The 20,282-nt window shown below is 41.8% G+C and overlaps 1 protein-coding gene across 4 annotated transcripts in view; it reads left to right on the plus strand.

Moving 5' to 3' along the window:
* gja5.L (gap junction protein alpha 5 L homeolog) overlaps window positions 1-11,325 on the plus strand; it is a 32,205-nt gene extending 20,880 nt beyond the window's left edge. For 2 of the 4 annotated variants that reach the window (XM_041581448.1, XM_018245868.2), the window contains exons 2-3: window positions 2,445-2,573; window positions 6,078-7,540. In XM_041581448.1, coding sequence (XP_041437382.1) covers window positions 6,102-7,196 — 1,095 coding nt within the window. In that variant the 5' untranslated portion in view covers window positions 2,445-2,573; window positions 6,078-6,101 and the 3' untranslated portion in view covers window positions 7,197-7,540. Of the gene's footprint in view, window positions 1-2,444; window positions 2,574-4,794; window positions 4,810-6,077; window positions 7,541-8,287 lie in introns of those variants that run through there. The other 2 variants (XM_041581449.1, XM_041581450.1) reach the window with 2 other exon arrangements.
* Window positions 11,326-20,282: the final 8,957 nt, after the last annotated feature.

A 20,282-nucleotide genomic window follows, 5' to 3' on the forward strand; every position in this document is an offset into this window, starting at 1 on the left:
CCCAGCTCTCATTCAAACCCCTGCCTGGTTGCTAGGTTAAATAAGACCCTAGCAACCAGGTAGCTGGAGAGCTGCTGAATAAAAAGCTAAATAACTCAAAAAAAACACAAATAATAAAAAATGAAAACCAATTGCGAATTGTCTCAAAATATCACTCCCTGCATCATACTGGAGGTTTATTTAAAAATGAACAACCCCTTTAAGGCAGATATCTGTATGAGAATAAGAATGGTCGTACTCTTTCAGGAGTTTCAGGGTGGAGCGGGGCCCCAAGGTTTGAATTGTGCATCACAAAAGAAGTGGGGTATCTGTATATGGACATGTTGTGTGTTGGGGCATTTGTTTTCATCGGCCCCCAATCTACTTGTGAGCAGGGCCCCACTACCCTAATAATCTGGAAATAGGATCCTATGGTTACTGATGGCTGCCCTGAGGATAAAGATATAGTGAATAAAGTACCCCCAGTTGTAAAATATAAGGATATTATAAGTTACAGAGGAGTTTCATGACCATATAAAAACACGAGACCGAAGGCTGAGTGTTTTTATACAGGTCATGGAACTCTGAGGTGACTTCTAATTTCCTTATATTTTCCAGCAGGGGGAACTTTATTTATTATAATACACAAATTTCAGTGAGTCATGTGACAGAAATGACATCACTAATCTCCGATTATAACCAATGACATTACTAAGCACTGTTTATATAGTGAATAAAGTACCCCCTCTTGTTAAATATAAGGATATTATAAGTTAACGAGGAGTTTCATGACCATATAAAAACACGAGGCCGTTTGACTTCTAATATCCTTATATTTTGCAACTGGGGGTACTTTATTTATTATAATACACACGTTTCAGTGAGTCATGTGACAGAAATGACATCAGAACTCACCGTTTATAACTGATGACATCAGAACTCACCGTTTATAAGGATATCATTTACAGGATATTCATGGCTTTTGTGTATTATAAAGTTATAAAAAGCATCAGATTGGAGGGTCTGAGGCCCAGCAGGGCTTCCTCCACAGGGGCCCCCTCCTCTGGGCCCCCTCTGCAACCCCAGACGCAACCTGGACCCCTGTAGTTCTCTAGTTGTGGCCACAAATAGGGCTTGGGGAAGATTAGGGCCAGAGCGGGGTCTCATAAGGGTGTGGGTCTGGGTCACTGGGATCCACAAGGGTGGGGCCAACCTGGTTTTAACCCAGTGTCCCACTAGCCCTTTCTTTCCCTGGTTATAAAGATAAATAATAAAGTCAATTTGTATTGGGTGTTTCTGTGGGCAGCATAAGAACCTATTTCCATAATCTGTATGTGTCCTCAGTTTGGGTTTCTGTTTGTTGTAAATTGTCCAGTTTCTGGCACATTTGAGTAATTTATCACCATTGCCGCTACTACTAGCGTTGCCACCTGGCAGATTTATAGTTAATTTTAGATCTTATATGAAGATAAAATGTATGTATTTGTTGGAAAAACACAATAAAGAGACAAAAAAAATGGGGGAAAACCATAAAAATAAAGGAAGGCCGGTATTTTTTTCCAGAAAAGGTGGCAACCATAACCGCTGCACTTTGACCTCCAGCAGGTGACGGGGCTCAGTATATAGAATAATCCAATAATAAGATCAGCTGGAATGTTTAATGCACTTGCGTCACGTGAATAAAAATAGTTATCATCCATCATTCCTAGATATCTGCAATAAATCTGCCGGAGAAGATGTTTATTGAATTATGATGGGGACAAATGGAATGTCACTATAAAAGCAGACTGTCATCAGAAATATGTGGTCTTCAATAAAGAGTAGTTTGGGAAAATATTAATAATCTCACATTTAAAAAAAATGGTATAGTCACATTTGTTCTTTCATAAGGAACCATAATTAATGTCATTGTGTGTTCTCTCAAAAAGTGACAGTCCTGTCCTGCTTTATGGCAGCTGAGATTCTAGCTATCTGTATAACAGAGCATTCTGTCCCAGTGGCTGCACAGATCCTATCTGATCCCCATTGTAAGCAACAGTCCTGTCCTGCTTTATGGCAGCTGAGATTCTAGCTATCTGTATAACAGAACATTCTGTCCCAGTGGCTGTACAGATCCTATCTGATCCCCATTGTAAGCAGCAGTCCTGTCCTGCTTTATGGCAGCTGAGATTCTAGCTATCTGTATAACAGAGCATTCTGTCCCAGTGGCTGCACAGATCCTATCTGATCCCCATTGTAAGCAACAGTCCTGTCCTGCTTTATGGCAGCTGAGATTCTAGCTATCTGTATAACAGAACATTCTGTCCCAGTGGCTGCACAGATCCTATCTGATCCCCATTGTAAGCAGCAGTTCTGTCCTGCTTTATGGCAGCTGAGATTCTAGCTATCTGTATAACAATGAAGTGATATATTAATCTGTGCATTTGTTGCATTATAATGTTCTTTATCCTCTATTCTGTTCTCAGATTCTGTGACTGTGCCCTTGGATTAAAGCAACAACCGGAGGGCACGGATGGACACTTGGCAGGGAAGCTGACTCTCCGATCTCGGCTGTTGTCAAAATTTCTAATGAGACCAAACGACTTACAGGGAAGGTAATGCACTTTAGGCAAAACTTTCAGTTCTCCTTAATTTTTATGCTCTACAGGTTCAGTCACTGGCAGAATAATATAAACACATGTCTGAATGATGAGTGGCCTGAGCCCTGGAAGGGGAGGTAGATGAAATATGTGAGCTAGTCTCTGCATTGTAACTGAACTATAAATCTCACATTTATTTTAGACTGGAGAGCACAGCCCAGGGCCATGTTACACGGTAGGGAAAGATAATTATTTGACATATTCACAAGTGGAGGGGAGTTGGGGTTCTGAGCAAATACCTCTTCTATTATATATACACCTAACCTAGAGGAGAAGAAAAGTATGAGACACAAGATTGTGTTGCCAATCCCATGTGCAGAGGTCACTTCTCTCCCCACGCCCCGATTCAGCCGACCATTGTTATTAAAGGACATGTAAAGGCAAAAAAAAAAAATCAATATAACAGGTATGATTCCGTTTCCAAATTCTTCACTTTATAGCTGTAAGATTCAGTAGGTGTCTGTGTTACACCTCATGTGCATAATCCATAGAAAATAGTTGAATCAAAACAGCTCCAGACAATAATCTTAAACTGCAATTTGTTTATTTAGCAGTGTAGGCACACATATCCCATTTTTATTTTTTAATGAAAAACTAACCTAATTCCTAAACCTGCTGTGGATAGGAATTGTCAGACGGTCTCTAACTGCTCTGCAGGGAAACAATCATACTTATGAACAGCAGGGGGAGCCCCCGCCTTACTTCCCAGCCATGCAGAACTCAAGCAGCTTTGTTTGTTTCCTTGTAGAGCAGTCGGCGACTGTGTAGAGATTTGTATTGGATTTTATTTTTGCCTTTACATCCCCTTTACTGTTTCCAACTCCAGCTGCAGGGACAAAGATCATGGAGCCAGATTTAAACAGATAAACTGGGATTCTATTTGTAGGATTATTTTGCTGCAGCCACTGATTCTGCAGAGTTGGAGAAAGTTTTTATTAAACAATACAAAAACTATAAAATCCACATTAGATTACATGACAACACAGGACCCAGTGCAGTCTGTATATTCTGATTATTAATCAGTCTTGTTGTTTCGGCTTCTGGCAGATATTATTTGACTTGTGCTGTCTTGATCATTTATGACGATCCCTAAACAGCCCAGACCACACTGAGCATGTGCACAGTCTTGGTCTTGCAAAGATGTATAACAAAGTTACAAGATGGTGACCCCCTGTGGCCAACTTTGAAAGCATAAATCATTTGTTTGATTAGGCTTGTGGTGCAGTAAGTTCATGTTTATGGTTAGTATACAAAATCCAGCATTTCTAGTCTTGTTCTATTTTAGACTTTTGTTGCCCTTTAATGAATAGGATATATATGATTTTGTCGTGTCCTCCCCTGCGGGCGAGAGGCGACTCTTCCCAATAGAAAGCTCACGTGATATTGCACAAGAGTTTATTGTGTTACAAAGACACAGAAATATTTAAGGAATGCTAGAAAACACTAAAAGACAGATATTTTTCCCAATTTTTGCACCAGCTGTTATTCATTCACTTCCTCCAGCAAAGAGACAAACGGAACTGGGAGTTGTAGCTACACAGCTGGAGAGCCACAAGCTGCCTAGTAATAATAGAAGTGATATTCAGCAGTGCACGTGTGTAATAACAGTAATAACTTCCCCTTTATTAAGTTATAATTACAGCTGCTTTCATGGTGGGGAAGAGGCAGGTTCCATTCTGTAATTAACATTGTATTTTATATATTTTATATGTTCAGTAGCCCTATAACAGTAATGATCCAGGCCTTCAAAGCTGAGTACTTATATAGTTATACTATAACAGTAATGATCCAGGCTTTCACAAAGCAGCTCCACCATCTTGGATTTTACTAGGTCATCTTTGGTGTGTCAGCGGCACTGCACATGCTCAGTAAGCTCTGGGCTGCAGGGGAGGAGCTAAGCTTAGGGGTTGTGGGCAATCATCAAACCATTAGCAGAAAGTGATGTTATATCAGACATAGTAGATGGTGCTACTGGGTTATTAATCAATTCATGAATCTGAATGAATTACTAATCAGCCTTGTATCATTTATATTTTATATTGTAATCTTCAAAGTGGACCAGCACACCAAATCTTCAATCAAAGAAGGTTTATTTCAACATCACTCACGTGTCCAACGTTTCGGCCCTTATCAAGGATATATATTTTATATTGTATATATACATATATTGTGAGTGGGCCCCTAAGCTCAGGTAAGTGACAGGAGCCCAGAGCATGTGCTGGGAATGGGGAGCTACTGGGGCATCTTCAGGGGCACAGATCTTCCCTGCTAATGTCTTGTGGTGGGGCTGGGACAGAAAACACACATTTCTAGTCTTATTCTTTGTTATAATTTAATTTTCCTTAAAAAAAAAAAACCCAAACCATTCTCCCCTCGGGAAACATCTCCAGACACATAAAGAAAACTTCACATGACCGTCTGGGCTTTTGGCACCAGAGCTGCGCCCATCGCCTCCCCCTGTTAGTCTGACGTCCAACCTGCACAAGGGATCGTCGCCCTGCTGCCTCTTTATAAATATTTGGAAGGTGAAGAAGATTATTGTGTTAAAGCTTCGCACCGATAAACACCAGTCAGGGTTCTAAAATATAATCCCTCCGGCTTTGTTTGGTTTAAATAAAGTATTGAATAATAAGGAGGGGTATTTTTAGAGTTGTACGTACACTTTAACCGAGATAAATGTGGGTAAGGGAGGCAAAGCTATATCCCCCTCTCTCTCTGTATATAAACACACACACATATATATATATATATATATATATATACACCATACTCTGCAAATGGGTTCAGACTGTGGAGCTGGTCTCTTATTTTATTCAGTAATGAGAACAATTGAAAACAAGTGGCTATACGTTGCTTCATAACTAAACATTTGAGTTCAGATTTAGTAATTTAATCATTCAAACAGATGGGCCTTGCGCTTGTACCCGTAGAAACACTCTACTCGCTGGTGCTTCAATGTGATGCACAATGACCCTACTACACCCGTTCTCTCCAACTGGAGATGCTTCAGGTCACTTGGGTCAGTGACTTCTGGCAGGGTCAAACTGGGGTGTATGAAGTCCGTTGGGGCTGTCACCCCAGGGACACCCCCTCTGGGGCTCCTGCCACCCGCTCAGCCACTGCCAGCCCCTTCTTTCTCCATGTGCACCGTATACTTTTGTTACTATCAGGGGAGGGTGGGAGGCGGTGAATAATAGCGGGGAGCAGGGAGCAAGTGCGGAGGACAGGCTGGGTTCGGGTCTGGGGCTGTGGGGGCCATGAGGGCCAGGGCCCTTTCCCAGTGTCCAACCAGTCCAGTCCAGCTCCTGGTAACCAGAAAGCAGATTAGTTGAGATTTATATATTATTCAGGCCTTCTTAAATAAAGGTCAACCAAACATATTTACAACTACTGAATATCAATTGCCCCTCAGTATTCAAATGCTGTAATATTAATATGTCTTGTGTGTGTTTCCTACAGACACTTTGGTGCAGATAAACGGAGATGGGCGACTGGAGTTTCCTTGGCCAGTTTCTTGAAGAGGTGCAAAAACATTCCACGGTGGTGGGCAAGGTCTGGCTGACCATTCTGTTCATCTTCCGGATGCTGGTGTTGGGCACTGCTGCAGAATCCTCATGGGGGGATGAACAGTCGGACTTTACATGCGACACCAACACGCCCGGTTGTGAAAATGTCTGCTACGACAAAGCTTTCCCCATCTCCCATATCCGATACTGGGTCCTTCAGATTATCTTCGTCTCCACCCCCTCCTTGCTCTACATGGGACATGCCATACACACGGTCCGGGTGCAGGAAAAGAAGAAACACAGAGAAGAGGAGAAAGTGAAGCAGAACATGAGCCGGGAGTCGTCGTACCATCAGCAGGAATATGTGGTGGAAAAAGAGCAAATTGTTTATACCGACGAGTTGAGCGGCAGGATCCGACTTCAAGGAACTTTGCTGAACACGTACATTTGCAGCATCCTGATCCGCACTGTGATGGAAGTTGCTTTTATTGTGGGGCAGTATATGCTTTATGGAATATTTTTGGAGACCTTGTACACGTGTCGTAGGTCGCCCTGTCCACAGCCCGTAAACTGCTTTGTCTCTAGGCCGACTGAGAAGAATGTTTTCATTATATTTATGTTGGCTGTGGGAGCCCTCTCCCTACTTCTCAGCCTTGTAGAACTCTACTACCTGGCATGGAAAAAGATCAAGCACAAATTTTCTGGCTCCAGTACAGACAAACCAAGTGCTCTCAGAGTGGCTGCCATAGAGCCGGGGCACCGTTCTCAAAGTTGCACTCCACCTCCTGACTTTAACCAGTGCTTAACCAGCAATAAGGGCAAATATGAGAACCCTTTCAGCAATAGCCTGGCTTCTCAGCAGAACACAGCTAACTTTGCAACGGAAAAGGTCCAGGGTGAAGATGACATTCAAGATGGGCAATTTATCCACATAAGCTATGCACAAAATCCACCAGTATCCAACCACTCAACACCACATCATACGCCAAATGGCTACTGTCACAGCCACCGAAGCTTGAGCAAGACCAGCCAAGCCAGCAGCAAAGCCCGTTCAGATGACTTGTCCGTGTGACCTCTGGAACCATAAAGTAATCGTTGTCCCAGATGCCTCTTATATATGACAATTGTTGTTGTGCCTCCAGCTGGTCAGGATACAAAGTCCTCTGTGATTTTGGAACGGCTGACTCCAAACTTGCCAAAGATAATAAATGTGTAGCGAATGTATATTTTTGAGATTCCCACCAGGTTTTAAAAGTTGACACCACATCAGGTATTGGACTGTTAATTCCATTTGTGGATGCTTCAGACTTGACGTTGGCTATGTCAATTGTGGTTATCTCCTGCAGTTTGGAAGACTCCTCCATTGAGGTATAACAACAGAGGTTTCTCTTTTTTAGACTTTTTGGGTTTAAGCCTTTTTTATGGGTCCAACTTTTGGTCAAGCCACCTTTTAGCACATTAAGGGGCCGATTCACTAACTTCGAGTGAAGGGTTCGAAGGTAAAAAACTTCGAATTTCAAAGTTTTTTTTGGGCTACTTCGACCATCGAATGGGCTACTTCGACCTTCGACTACGACTTCAAATCGAAGGATTCGAACTAAAAATCGTTCGACTATTCGACCATTCGATAGTCGAAGTACTGTCTCTTTAAAAAAAACTTCGACCCCCTAGTTCGCCATCTAAAAGCTACCGAAGTCAATGTTAGACTATGGGGAAAGTCCCCATAGGCTTGGCTAACTTTTTTTGATCGAAGGATATTCCTTTGATCGTTGGATTAAAATCCTTCGAATCATTCGATTTGAAGGATTTTATCCTTCGATCGAACTATCTGCGCTAAATCCTTCGACTTCGATATTCGAAGTCGAAGGATTTTAATTCCTAGTCGAATATCGAGGGTTAATTAACCCTCGATATTCGACCCTTAGTGAATCGGCCCCTAATAGTCTAAAGATACTTGAAAACGTTGTCATATTAGTAAAGCTGTGATAGTTCCAGGAATATGTAGGACAGTAGTAAATGTACTTCTCACTCTAAATGACCTTCAGACACCTATATCCACTGGTTCCCCGTTGGGAGGGTGGGGACTAAAACTACAATTTGAAGCCAATAACATATAGTATGTGCCAATCTTTAATCATAAAGTATTTCATACATTATTATCAGATGACTTGTCCGTGTGACCTCTGGAACCATAAAGTCATCGTTGTCCCAGATGCCTCTTATATATGGCAATTGTTATTGTGCCTCCAGCTGGTCAGGATACAAAGTCCTCTGTGATTTTGGAACGGTTGACTCCAAACTTGCCAAAGATAATAAATATGTAGCAAATGTATATTTTTGAGATTCTCACCAGGTTTTAACAGTTGACACCGCACCAGGTGTTTGACTGTTAATTCCATTTGTGGATGCTTCAGACTTGACGTTGACTATCATGGTTATCTCCTGCAATTTTGGAAGACTCCTCCATTGAGGTATAACAGAGGTTTCTCTTTTTTAGACTTTTTGGGTTTATGCCTTTTATAGGCATCCAACTTTTGCTCAAGTCCCCTTTTAGCACATTAATAAGTTTATAGATACTTGAAAACGTTGTCATATTGGTAAAGCTGCGATAGCGCCAGGAATATTTAGGACAGTAGTAAATGGACTTCTCACTCTAAATGACCTTTAGACACTTATATCCACTGGTTCCCCATTGGGAGGGTGGGGACTAAAACTGCAATTTGAAGCCTATAATATATAGTATGTCCCAATCTTTAATCATAATCTTGTACGAGATATTTCATATATTATTTTCAAAACGTGAACCATCAACCTGAGTGTGGGTTATCAACAGTTCATTGCTCCATTAAAGTCTTAAAAATAAAATGAACCCCTCAACGACCAGCAGCAACTCATGAATCACACATAGACACAACTCATAGATGGATCCTGGGATGTACTGTACAGGATTCACATAGTCAACCACTAATGGAGGTGGTACCTCCACCCAGCTCCCAAGGTCATTTACAGGATACAGAGTAGACCAATGCACAGTCCACAAACATAACTTATCAATAACTTAATTTACGTTTTATGTCTTGTTTTAAGACCAGGCCCATATCAGGGTAACTTCAACAATGGGAAAAGATTGGCTTCCATGGTGGGTGTAGTTTAAACTGGTTCAGTCACAGACTTACGTAGTTGCAGAGTTTCATCTGGGACTGTTTTATAAGCCTGGTGAGATGTTCTTCAAACAAAGACCCTCTCTTAGAGGAAAAGCCCCTAGGGTTCATGAATTCTTCAGATATAGTATGTAATCCCTGATAATGTCTCTTCCTCCAGATTTGATTTCCATACTAGTAAGTAGGTGTTTCCTTTTGAAAATGTTGTGGATAGATTCTCATGTGGGTTTTTGAAGGCCCCTTTTTGGAGTCTATAGCAACCACTCAACAGTTAGTTACGGGTTATGGGTTATTAAATGAGGCCAACGCCTGAATGTGTTTGGGCATAACCCAGATTCATGTCTATGGCCTATTGAGTAAGGAACACATATTTTACACGATCTTAGACCATTGCACATTACTTCTGCAAATGACTGCCCTTGTTTTTGGACTGGATTGAGAATTGACCGTTAGAACTAAGGAAAGGAAAGTTTACATGGATAGAGTGTGAGTGGGAATGTAATATTTTAATGAATTGTAGCTGGAGTAAATGTTTGTACATTTTACATAGAAAAAATTAGAATGTATGTATTTTTTCATGTACAGATCAGTGTGATACAATGTGTTGCTGTTCTTATTGCAGTTGGTTCTGTCGATAAATAATTTGTGAATTTTTTAAAATACTGGCTACAAATTGGCCTCGCTTTATGAATATTCAAATGCTCTCATTGGCTAGAGCTTGGTCTTGCCCTGTGAGCATTCTATTGACGCCCATCTCATTTTAAAGCTGAAGGCAAGGGGATCTATGATTATTTCTGAACTGAAAATAATTTTCATGGGGGGATCATTTTGATGTGGGGGGGCATTTTTAGCACAGAGCAATATATCAGCCAGCATTGTGCCCCATAAGAGTGGTTGTTACTGGTGGATGTCCCATGGATGGTGCGTGAGTAGTCAGGATATTGGAGGAGGCGGTTGAGGGCAAATAAGTGGATATTGGGTTCCAGTACATCCCGGGTGCCAAATTGTACAAGAGCAGTTGCCAGTAGCAACCACTCAATTTGTTTAGAACAGTCTAGTACAGTTGAAAGGCCTGATGGATTTCGATCGGCACCTGCACTTGTGCAATTTAGCACCTACGCTCATAAACGAGCCCTCAGGAGCATGGCCAGAGCAATGGCCTACAAGAGAACCTACGGTCCTCATGGACAACTTCTCCACAGTTCTACACATCGGAGCACAAAAACAAACAAATCCCCCAAGACTATAACCCCCGTATTTATTAAAAAGTGAATTTAATTTAATGGAATAAAAGAACAGCTGGGCCTCATTATTTTATTTTTTATTATTTTATAGTTATTGATATTTTATTATTGATTTTATTATTGTCCCCAGTAAATTAAATTGTTGAATGGTTTTACTTGTTACTTTATGAACAAGTAACATACAGATATCAATATATATATGGGCCTATAACAAATATCTTATACAGGTATAGGATCCCTTATCTGGAAACCCGATATCCAGAAAGCTCAGAATTATGGAATGGCTCCCATAGACTCCATTTTATCCAAATAATCCAAATTTTTAAAAATGATTTTCTTTTTCTGTGTAATAATAAAACAGTCGCTTGTACTTAATCCCAACTAAGATATAATTAATCCTTATTGGATGCAAAACCAGCCTATTGGGTTTATTTAATGTTTAAATGAATTTCTAGTAGACTTAAAGGAGAAGGAAAACTACAGAGGCATTTTATTGCCAATAGATTAGCTGCAATAGTGCAAGCTATAACACTATATTTATTCTGTAGAATTTTTTACCATACCTGAGTAAAAAGCTCTAGAAACTCTCTGTTTGTTTAGAATAGGAGCTGCAGTATTAATGTGGTGTGACATCACTTCCTGCCTGAGTCTCTCCCTGCTCTGGGCTCAGATTACAGTAGAGAAGGGAGGGGGAGGGGAGAGGAGCAAACTGAGCATGCTCAAGCCCTAGCCCTGGAGGTTTAAGCTGAAAACAGGAAGTCTGATACAGAAGCCCATGAGTACACAATAGAAGGAAAGAAATGTGCTGTTTCTTTTGACAGGGGACTCAGAGCAGCATTACTTTGAGGGTTTACTGGTATATTTAGATGGACCTTTCTGATAAGGCTTACTTAGTTTTAACATTTCCTTCTCCTTTAAGGCATGAAGACCCAAATTACGGAAAGATCCGTTATCCGGAAAACCCCAGGTCCCAAGCATTCTGGATAACAGGTCCCATACCTGTACATGGCAAAGTGGGGAGTAGCCAATTTTTGCCCAACCTGCACCTTATTCCACCAACTTTGCACCCACCGCTGTCTCTTTCAATTCCTTGTGCCTCACAGTGAATGGACATGGTGGTGCCACTCGGAGCCCATCGCATGCCCCTCTCTAGTTGGCCCTTTCATGGGCAATTTTTCACCAGTCAACATACCTAAGGCTTGCAAATAAAACATTTACCCCATCATTCTCAATCAGTCAAGGAAAACAGATGATTCTGGTCATTTTGTAATTGAATTCATTTACTTAATAAAATGAATTCTGTAAGACAGGTAATTTGGTGTAAGTACAGGTGCCTGTATCAGCCAATCACTATAATCCTTCCAGACCAGTCAGAGATAACTGCTGATTGGCTGCCATAGGGAACCGCATCAGCAGAAAGTTGCACGTTGCTCCTGACGACTTTCCCCCTTGGAATATAAAACTTTAGTGAGAAACTTTGGGACGTTGTATTTTTTGGAAGTATGATGCAGTATTGTTGACTAATTTTGCACTACAAAATGTCAGATGTTAAATATTTTTTAAGATGTTGTTATGGAGGAAAATGTGTTTTTTTTGAATTGTGAAATAAAATAAAAAAAGAACCGATTTCATGATTCTAATTATTCAGAAATGCAGTTGGCTCTTTATATCTTTTTATAAGGGAACTATATTCCAAAAAACTTGATTCAGAAAGCTCTTGAAATAAGACATTGCCATCTCCCAGCCAGAACATCTGGTTTGTTCTTTTAACCAGTTTATTTAACCTGAATGGTTAGCTGTAGATCATTACATTAAATGAACGATCTTTTGTCGTTCCAAAAAAAAAATCTATGGCCAGTTTAAGACAGATCCCTCGGCAGGATTTGGCTTCTCCACTGGCTAAAATAAAGTCTTGCAGTTGCTGAACATTTTCAGTTCAGGCTTTTCTTGGTGGTCCAGCCAATGATCAGGGCCCCCTTAGCTCATAACAAGGTTACAGATATATAGAAACATTGGGGTAACAGTCACCCTGCTATAGTTCCAGGGGTACCCAGGGCACAAATAAACACTCACCCCAAATCTCCCCCTAACTGACCTTCAGACTGGGCCCCCTTAGCTCATAACAAGGTTACAGATATATAGAAACATTGGGGTGTCACCCTGCTATAGTTCCAGGGGTACCCAGGGTACAAATAATCACTCATCCAAATCTCCCCCTAACTGAGCTTCAGACTGGGCCCCCTTAGCTCATAACAAGGTTACAGATATATAGAAACATTGGGGTAACAGTCACCCTGCTATAGTTCCAGGGGTACCCAGGGCACAAATAAGCACTCACCCCAAATCTCCCCCTAACTGAGCTTCAGACTGGCCCCCTTAGCTCATAACAAGGTTACAGATATATAGAAACATTGGGGTGTCACCCTGCTATAGTTCCAGGGGTACCCAGGGTACAAATAAGTACTCACCCCAAATCTCCCCCTAACTGACCTTCAGACTGGGCCCCCTTAGCTCATAACAAGGTTACAGATATATAGAAACATTGGGGTAACAGTCACCCTGCTATAGTTCCAGGGATATCCAGGGTGCAAATAAACACTCACCCCAAATCTCCCCCTAACTGACCTTCAGACTGGGTCCCCTTAGCTCATAACAAGGTTACAGATATATATAAACATTGGGGTGTCACCCTGCTATAGTTCCAGGGGTACCCAGGGTACAAATAAACACTCACCCCAAATCTCCCCCTAACTGACCTTTAGTTTAGAAGACCAAAAAAGAAATGTGACAATGGAAGAGCAGGAAAGTAGAAGATCTTTGAAAGAGCAGGAAAGTTTGAAGGGCCACATTTAGGAAAATATTTTTGCCTCGTGTTTGTAGAATGGAAATATTAAGATGTGAACCTGAAATTGTTTATCCTTCCTGAACTTTTATGAACCTGTTACTGACTCTTGCAGATTCATCATTCTCAGGCCGGCCATAACCTTTTACTTCCCCTCCTATATCTCTTCTTATCACTTTTATATAAGTTACAGAGAGAGAGAGAGAACTATACAACCATAGATATTCCCTGTACTAAGCACAATTCAGCAGGAACAGCCCCTAAGTTTGCTCATAGTCTGTACAGAGAGATCCCATAAAACTATGGCAGCATAGGTATTCCCTGTACTAAGCCCAATTCAGCAGGAACAGCCCCTAAGTTTGCTCATAGTCTGTACAGAGAGATCCCATAAAACAATGGCAGCATAGGTATTCCCTGTACTAAGCACAATTCAGCAGGAACAGTCCCTAAGTTTGCTCATAGTCTGTACAGAGAGATCCCATAAAACTATGGCAGCATAGGTATTCCCTGTACTAAACCCAATTCAGCAGGAACAGCCCCTAAGTTTGCTCATAGTCTGTACAGAGAGATCCCATAAAACAATGGCAGCATAGGTATTCCCTGTACTAAGCACAGTTCAGCAGGAATATTTCGAGTATAATGACACTTTAATGACTAACTAAAAAGACACTAATGATTCCTTCATGTAGTGAATTTTAGAAGATGACAGTATTAATATTTCAATCCCTAACTCTGTCTCCTTTTTTACCCCTTGAAATAATAAACGGGGTCTTGCTAAACCCTGATGTTTCCTTGTCACAGTTCTGCTGGGTCCGTCGCTTTGTTTACAGAGAATGAAAAGAAATTCTGTGTAAAGAACCTCGTAGAGCCTGACACCTCGCCAGCATTTCCCTGTCCTGCATTCCTCCCGTGTTCTCAAACACTTCCAGCTCCAAAATAAGCAACATCGCCTTCAGCATCGGGGCTTGGACTCTCCCACCAAACAGCCGGGGCCTTGTGTAAAGAAACATTCAGTTAGTGATCTGCTTGATTATTGATGAGAAGATGAGCCACCCAAATACAGGCACCCATATTTGGAATAATTCTGCATGCAAGTAATAAGTAGCTATCACATGACCAGGAGAAGTCTGCAGGACATAGGTCAGGTGGATGCCTTGAGAAAGTCCCTTCTCCTCAATACCTTAGAGAAAGCCCAACTTGAAAATACCCCCAACAAAGTAAAAGAAGTTCAGCTGGAATGAGGTGAAACATGATAAACTGTAACAGTCATAACTGGTCAAGATGTAACAATGTTTCTCTAAGTTCCTTTTTCTTCTCTGGTTTTTAGTCCCCAAGTTCTTTCCTTTTTCATTGCTTTGAACATTCAACTAAAAACTTACAAACAAAATGGCTTATTTGGAGCACGTTATGTAAACTGTATGTAACACATGTATCGGACAAATAAAAAAAAATTTAAGCAACAAGAAAAATCCAAAAACATAGTTGAGAAGATACATCACAAAAAGGACCTTTTTGAGATAAAAAGACATGGTGGTGCAGATAGAATGTGGTTTATTCAAAGAAGATACATCTCAAACTGGAACATGGAAACCAAGGTAATACAGATAGAATGTAGTTTATTCAAAGAAGATACATCTCAAAGAGGTCCTCTTTGAGATGTATCTTCTTTGAATAAACTATGTTTTAACTGCACCACCTCGGTTTCCATGTTTCAGTGTTCTGGTGAGTTTACCCCAATAATCTCTTGGTTTTTATATGATTTGCTGTGATTGGCCATACCAGTCTAGATTGATGCAGGTAGAGCTGATCTTATTATTATGTCCAGGGTTGAAACGTATATTTGAGGAGGCCACCAATGGATGACTTTCCATAAAAGAACCTTAACTGATAAGGTTGTTTTTTTGGGGAGCATAAGTTTTCCAAATCTTTATTATATTTGCCCGATGCCACACACTGAGCCCAGAATAGATTCTCAAAGTCTTGGTCTGAGGTGAAAGGAGACATTTGGATCCGGACAGGACAGGCATTGCATATATCTAAAACCTTGGCATAAGATACTGTTGTGTCCTGACCATAAATAGGAGCTCAACCCCAAGACTTCTAAAAACCACAGCCTTAAAGGGATCCTGTCATCAGAAAACATGTTTTTTTCAAAACGCATCAGTTAATAGTGCTGCTCCAGCAGAATTCTGCACTGAAATCCATTTCTCAAAAGAGCAAACAGATTTTTTAATATTCAATTTTGAAATCTGACATGGGGCTAGACATATTGTCAATTTCCCAGCTGCCCCAAGTCATGTGACTTGTGCTCTGATAAACTTCAATCACTCTTTACTGCTGTACTGCAAGTTGGAGTGATATCACCCCCCTCTCTTTTCCCCCCCAGCAGCCAAACAAAAGAACAATGGGAAGGTAAGCAGATAACAGCTCCCTAACACAAGATAACAGCTGCCTGGTAGATCTAAGAACAACACTCAATAGTAAAAACCCATGTCCCACTGAGACACATTCAGTTACATTGAGAAGGAAAAACAGCAGCCTGCCAGAAAGCATTTCTCTCCTAAAGTGCAGGCACAAGTCACATGACCAGGGGCACTTGGGAAATTGATAAAATGTCTAGCCCCATGTCAGATTTCAAAATTGAATATAAAAAAATCTATTTGCTCTTTTGAGAAATGGATTTCAGTGCAGAATTCTGCTGGAGTAGCACTATTAACTGATGCGTTTTGAAAAAAACATGTTTTCTGATGACAGGATCCCTTTAAGATAAGACCCAGCACAAGAATTATATGATTGAATGGGCCAGTGCCTAGACCAGAATCAGCCATCCCCTCCCCCAACAATTGTATTTTGTGGAAGCAACAAGAGAAATTGACAGGGAACCCCATTCTTAAGATTTGCTCAGGGGATCAAGGACCAGTGATGAAGTGTCTCACTTCTTGTACTTTACTACCACAGTGCACGTAAGCGTGGAAATCTCAGACGCACCAACAAATTCCGTAACTAAGTCAACTCTCCTTGATGGGCATATAAATAGTTCCCCATGTTGGGAATGTTGTGCCAGCTGAGCATGGAACAGGTGGTTGGCATGACTTTACAACCCAAAGGAAAGCTTCAATGAAAGCAAAGAACCAGGGCACTGCCAGATATGGGAATAAAAGGAGTGCGGCGCTGGCTGATACGACAGTTGGATCAAGTTCCGACGAGACATTTAACACCTGTTTTCCTGTTTCAGTTGATTTGAACGGGGAAACAGGGAGATTTGTCTGCAGGACCATCTGTTCTTAATCAAGCGGCCGGGAATGAACTTATTTGAACGGCCATTATCAATACTGGAGATGCCGGCACCCGCTGGGCGAGATTATTATTATATATAAACCCCACGGGAGAGCTTGTTTTCTGATATAAGTGTGCTTGCCCGGTGCCTTTGATAAATCTTTGCTTCCCTGGCGTAAGGTTTATTGTTCTTAATCTCAAAAATATGGAGGGCTCAACCTACAGATTAATCCTTTTGTGGGTAGGGGGGCTAAACAGTGAGTTGACCCGACAGGGCCATGGGCCACATAATGTATCAAAAGTCCAGATACAGTGTAGCACAACAAAAGAGTAGCAATGAGTGATTCAAAAAGAGTTTAATAGCTTCAATTGTAGATACGAACAAGGCAACGTTGCCCCCTGGGCCCTTTATCAGGCCTAAAATTGACTAAAGGTGGCCATACATGGAGAGATCCACTCGCTTGGCGATGTCGCCAAATGAGTGGATCTCCCTCCGATATGCCCACCTTGAGGTGGGCAATATCGGGCTGATCGGATCGTGGGCCCTAGGGCCCAACGATCGGATCCTAGCAAACGCGAACGGGCGTTCGGATCGCGGGACCGCATCAACGAACAGATGCGGCCGCGATCCAACGGGATCTTTAGTCCCATCCGATAGAGATCTGGCCAACTTTCGGCCAGATCTCGATTGGGGAAGCCCGTCGGGGGCCCCCATACACAGGCCAATAAGCTGCCAACTCGATCTGTCTCCAGCTTTTATCGGCCCGTGTATGGCCACCTTAAATGAGGACAAGGGGAGCGAATGGGAGGGATTTATGTGGGTGGGGCACAAATCCACAGGTTTAAATTTGCAAATTCAAATCAAGTCCACCAAGAAAAGTCCTTTCCATAAAGTCCAATCACAGAATCCATAAATCTGATAATCCCCAAACCTCCACATTATTATTATGTAACTTCTTGTTCTAAATCGGAGAAATATTTGAAACAAGGACAACATCCAGAAGAGGGAGTGGCCAGGAGAAGCCAAAAGCCAAAGTTCCCGCAGATCGAGGTGCAAATAGGGGGGATTAATGTGGTGCCTCATGGAGAAGTAGCTGAGTAGGAAGAGTGTTGGGGGGACAGTAGATACAGAAGGAGAAGAGGCTGCAGTAGAATAAGGTCAATGTAACATAATGTGTCACTGGGGTCCTTCAGTTTTTATTGATGTGGAGTTTCCACCAAAGCCAGAGGATAATTAGACCTTTTTTTGATCTTAAATGATTACCAGGTGGGGTGGGGGTTGGCGAATCATTTCTGAATGTATTTCATAAACATTACATGAAGTGAAGTCTTATGAGTTACTGCTCTGGACAAGAAAAGGACCAACATCATCATGGAGAACTTAGAGTTACCAAGATCTAGAAGAAAGTTGGTGTGGCCATTGTTATTTGCTGTAGAGCAGAAGATATCCATGGGGCCAATAAAGAATTATAGGGGCTCGACCACAACCCAGTGTTGCACCCACTTCCAACCCAACTGCCATTAAAGTGACGGTATAATCCCGACACATTCCAGGTATGTCACCTTGGGTTCTCGGAATATTCAGACAGTCAACTCTGACCCTACTGGTGCCGACTGACCCCCTGATATGTGCAATGAGGAACAGCTGCCGGGAACACTGCTGAGCCCAAAGCTAATTTGACAAAGAGGAGTCCCCCGGGGAAGCTGTCAGGGAATTGTAACTGAAGTCGGGCGGCTATATCGGTAATAATGGTTTCTGCTGATTGACCCTCGTTTTATGGACAGTGATACAAGTTCTTATGGGACAGGAGGCATCTCCTAAGGGTCTTTGTAAATGTGCTCAGATTAGGAAAGAACTTTATTTGCATTGACACTCTAATTATGGGATCAACATGTGAAATAAGAGAACTGACAGAAATCCTGGTCTGAAGTGTCACCACATCTAGAAAAGAACCGTATTCCTGTCTGATTAGTATAAATATATAAATCCAGTGCCCACTGAGAATCACTCCCCCCACAGTATTACACTGGTGAAATTTATCTGCTTTCTCCATAACGACTAAATAAATAGAAAATTGCCCCTGTCTCTCTTTCTCCATCACCCACCATTTTCTCCTGCTCCCTAAATAATTGAGCACCTCTGATTATTCCTTTTTCTCATTTTTTTCAACCACACTATTCTCTCTCCTGCCCCCCAAACATTCAGCACCTCTGATTGTACTGCTCCACTCCATACCCTGCCCTTCTAATACCCCTCACCTTGTATTAAGCCTTACTTGCACCCTCTATTCTGTCCAACACCCCAAACACTCCATCAGTTCTGATCTTCTCTCTCCTGCACCCCTCCATTCTGTCCAACACCCCAAATACTCTATAACTTCTGATCTTCTCTCTCCTGCACCCCTTCATTCTGTCCGACACCCCAAATACTCTATAACTTCTGATCTTCTCTCTCCTGCACCCCTCCATTCTGTCCAACACCCCAAATACTCTATAAATTCTGATCTTCTTTCTCCTGCACCCCTCTATTCTGTCCAACACCCCAAATACTCTATAACTTCTGATCTTCTCTCTCCTGCACCCCTCCATTCTGTCCGACACCCCAAATACTCTATAACTTCTGATCTTCTCTCTCCTGCACCCCTCCATTCTGTCCAACACCCCAAATACTCTATAACTTCTGATCTTCTCTCTCCTGCACCCCTCCATTCTGTCCAACACCCCAAATACTCTATAACTTCTGATCTTCTTTCTCCTGCACCCCTCCATTCTGTCCGACACCCCAAATACTCTATAACTTCTGATCTTCTCTCTGCTGTACCCCTCCATTCTGTCCAACACCCCAAATACTCTATAACTTCTGATCTTCTCTCTCCTGCACCCCTCCATTCTGTCCAACACCCCAAATACTCTATAACTTCTGATCTTCTTTCTCCTGCACCCCTCTATTCTGTCCGACACCCCAAATACTCTATAACTTCTGATCTTCTCTCTCCTGCACCCCTCCATTCTGTCCAACACCCCAAATACTCTATAACTTCTGATCTTCTTTCTCCTGCACCCCTCCATTCTGTCCGACACCCCAAATACTCTAACTTCTGATCTTCTCTCTCCTGCACCCCTTCATTCTGTCCGACACCCCAAATACTCTATAACTTCTGATCTTCTCTCTCCTGCACCCCTCCATTCTGTCTGACACCCCAAATACTCTATAACTTCTGATCTTCTCTCTCCTGCACCCCTCCATTCTGTCCGACACCCCAAATACTCTATAACTTCTGATCTTCTCTCTCCTGCACCCCTCCATTCTGTCCAACACCCCAAATACTCTATAACTTCTGATCTTCTCTCTCCTGCACCCCTCCATTCTGAAAAATGATACACAGAGGAGCAGTGTATCACTGATGGAGTGTTTGGGGTGTTGGACAGAATAGAGGGTGCAAGTAAGGCTTAATAGGCTTAATAAAGTCATTTTCATCTTTCAGATCTTTCAGAGGGAGCTGGAACATCTGGAAGATTTTTCGGGAATACACTTAAAAATGGTCTATTTTACTATCCTGCCCCCTAATATGGGATAAATATACTGTATGTTGTACATAAATAATGTAGATCTCTGTAGGACTGACCCAAACATG

The sequence above is a fragment of the Xenopus laevis genome, chromosome 2L (assembly GCF_017654675.1).
Source record: "Xenopus laevis strain J_2021 chromosome 2L, Xenopus_laevis_v10.1, whole genome shotgun sequence".
Lineage (NCBI taxonomy): Eukaryota > Metazoa > Chordata > Amphibia > Anura > Pipidae > Xenopus > Xenopus laevis.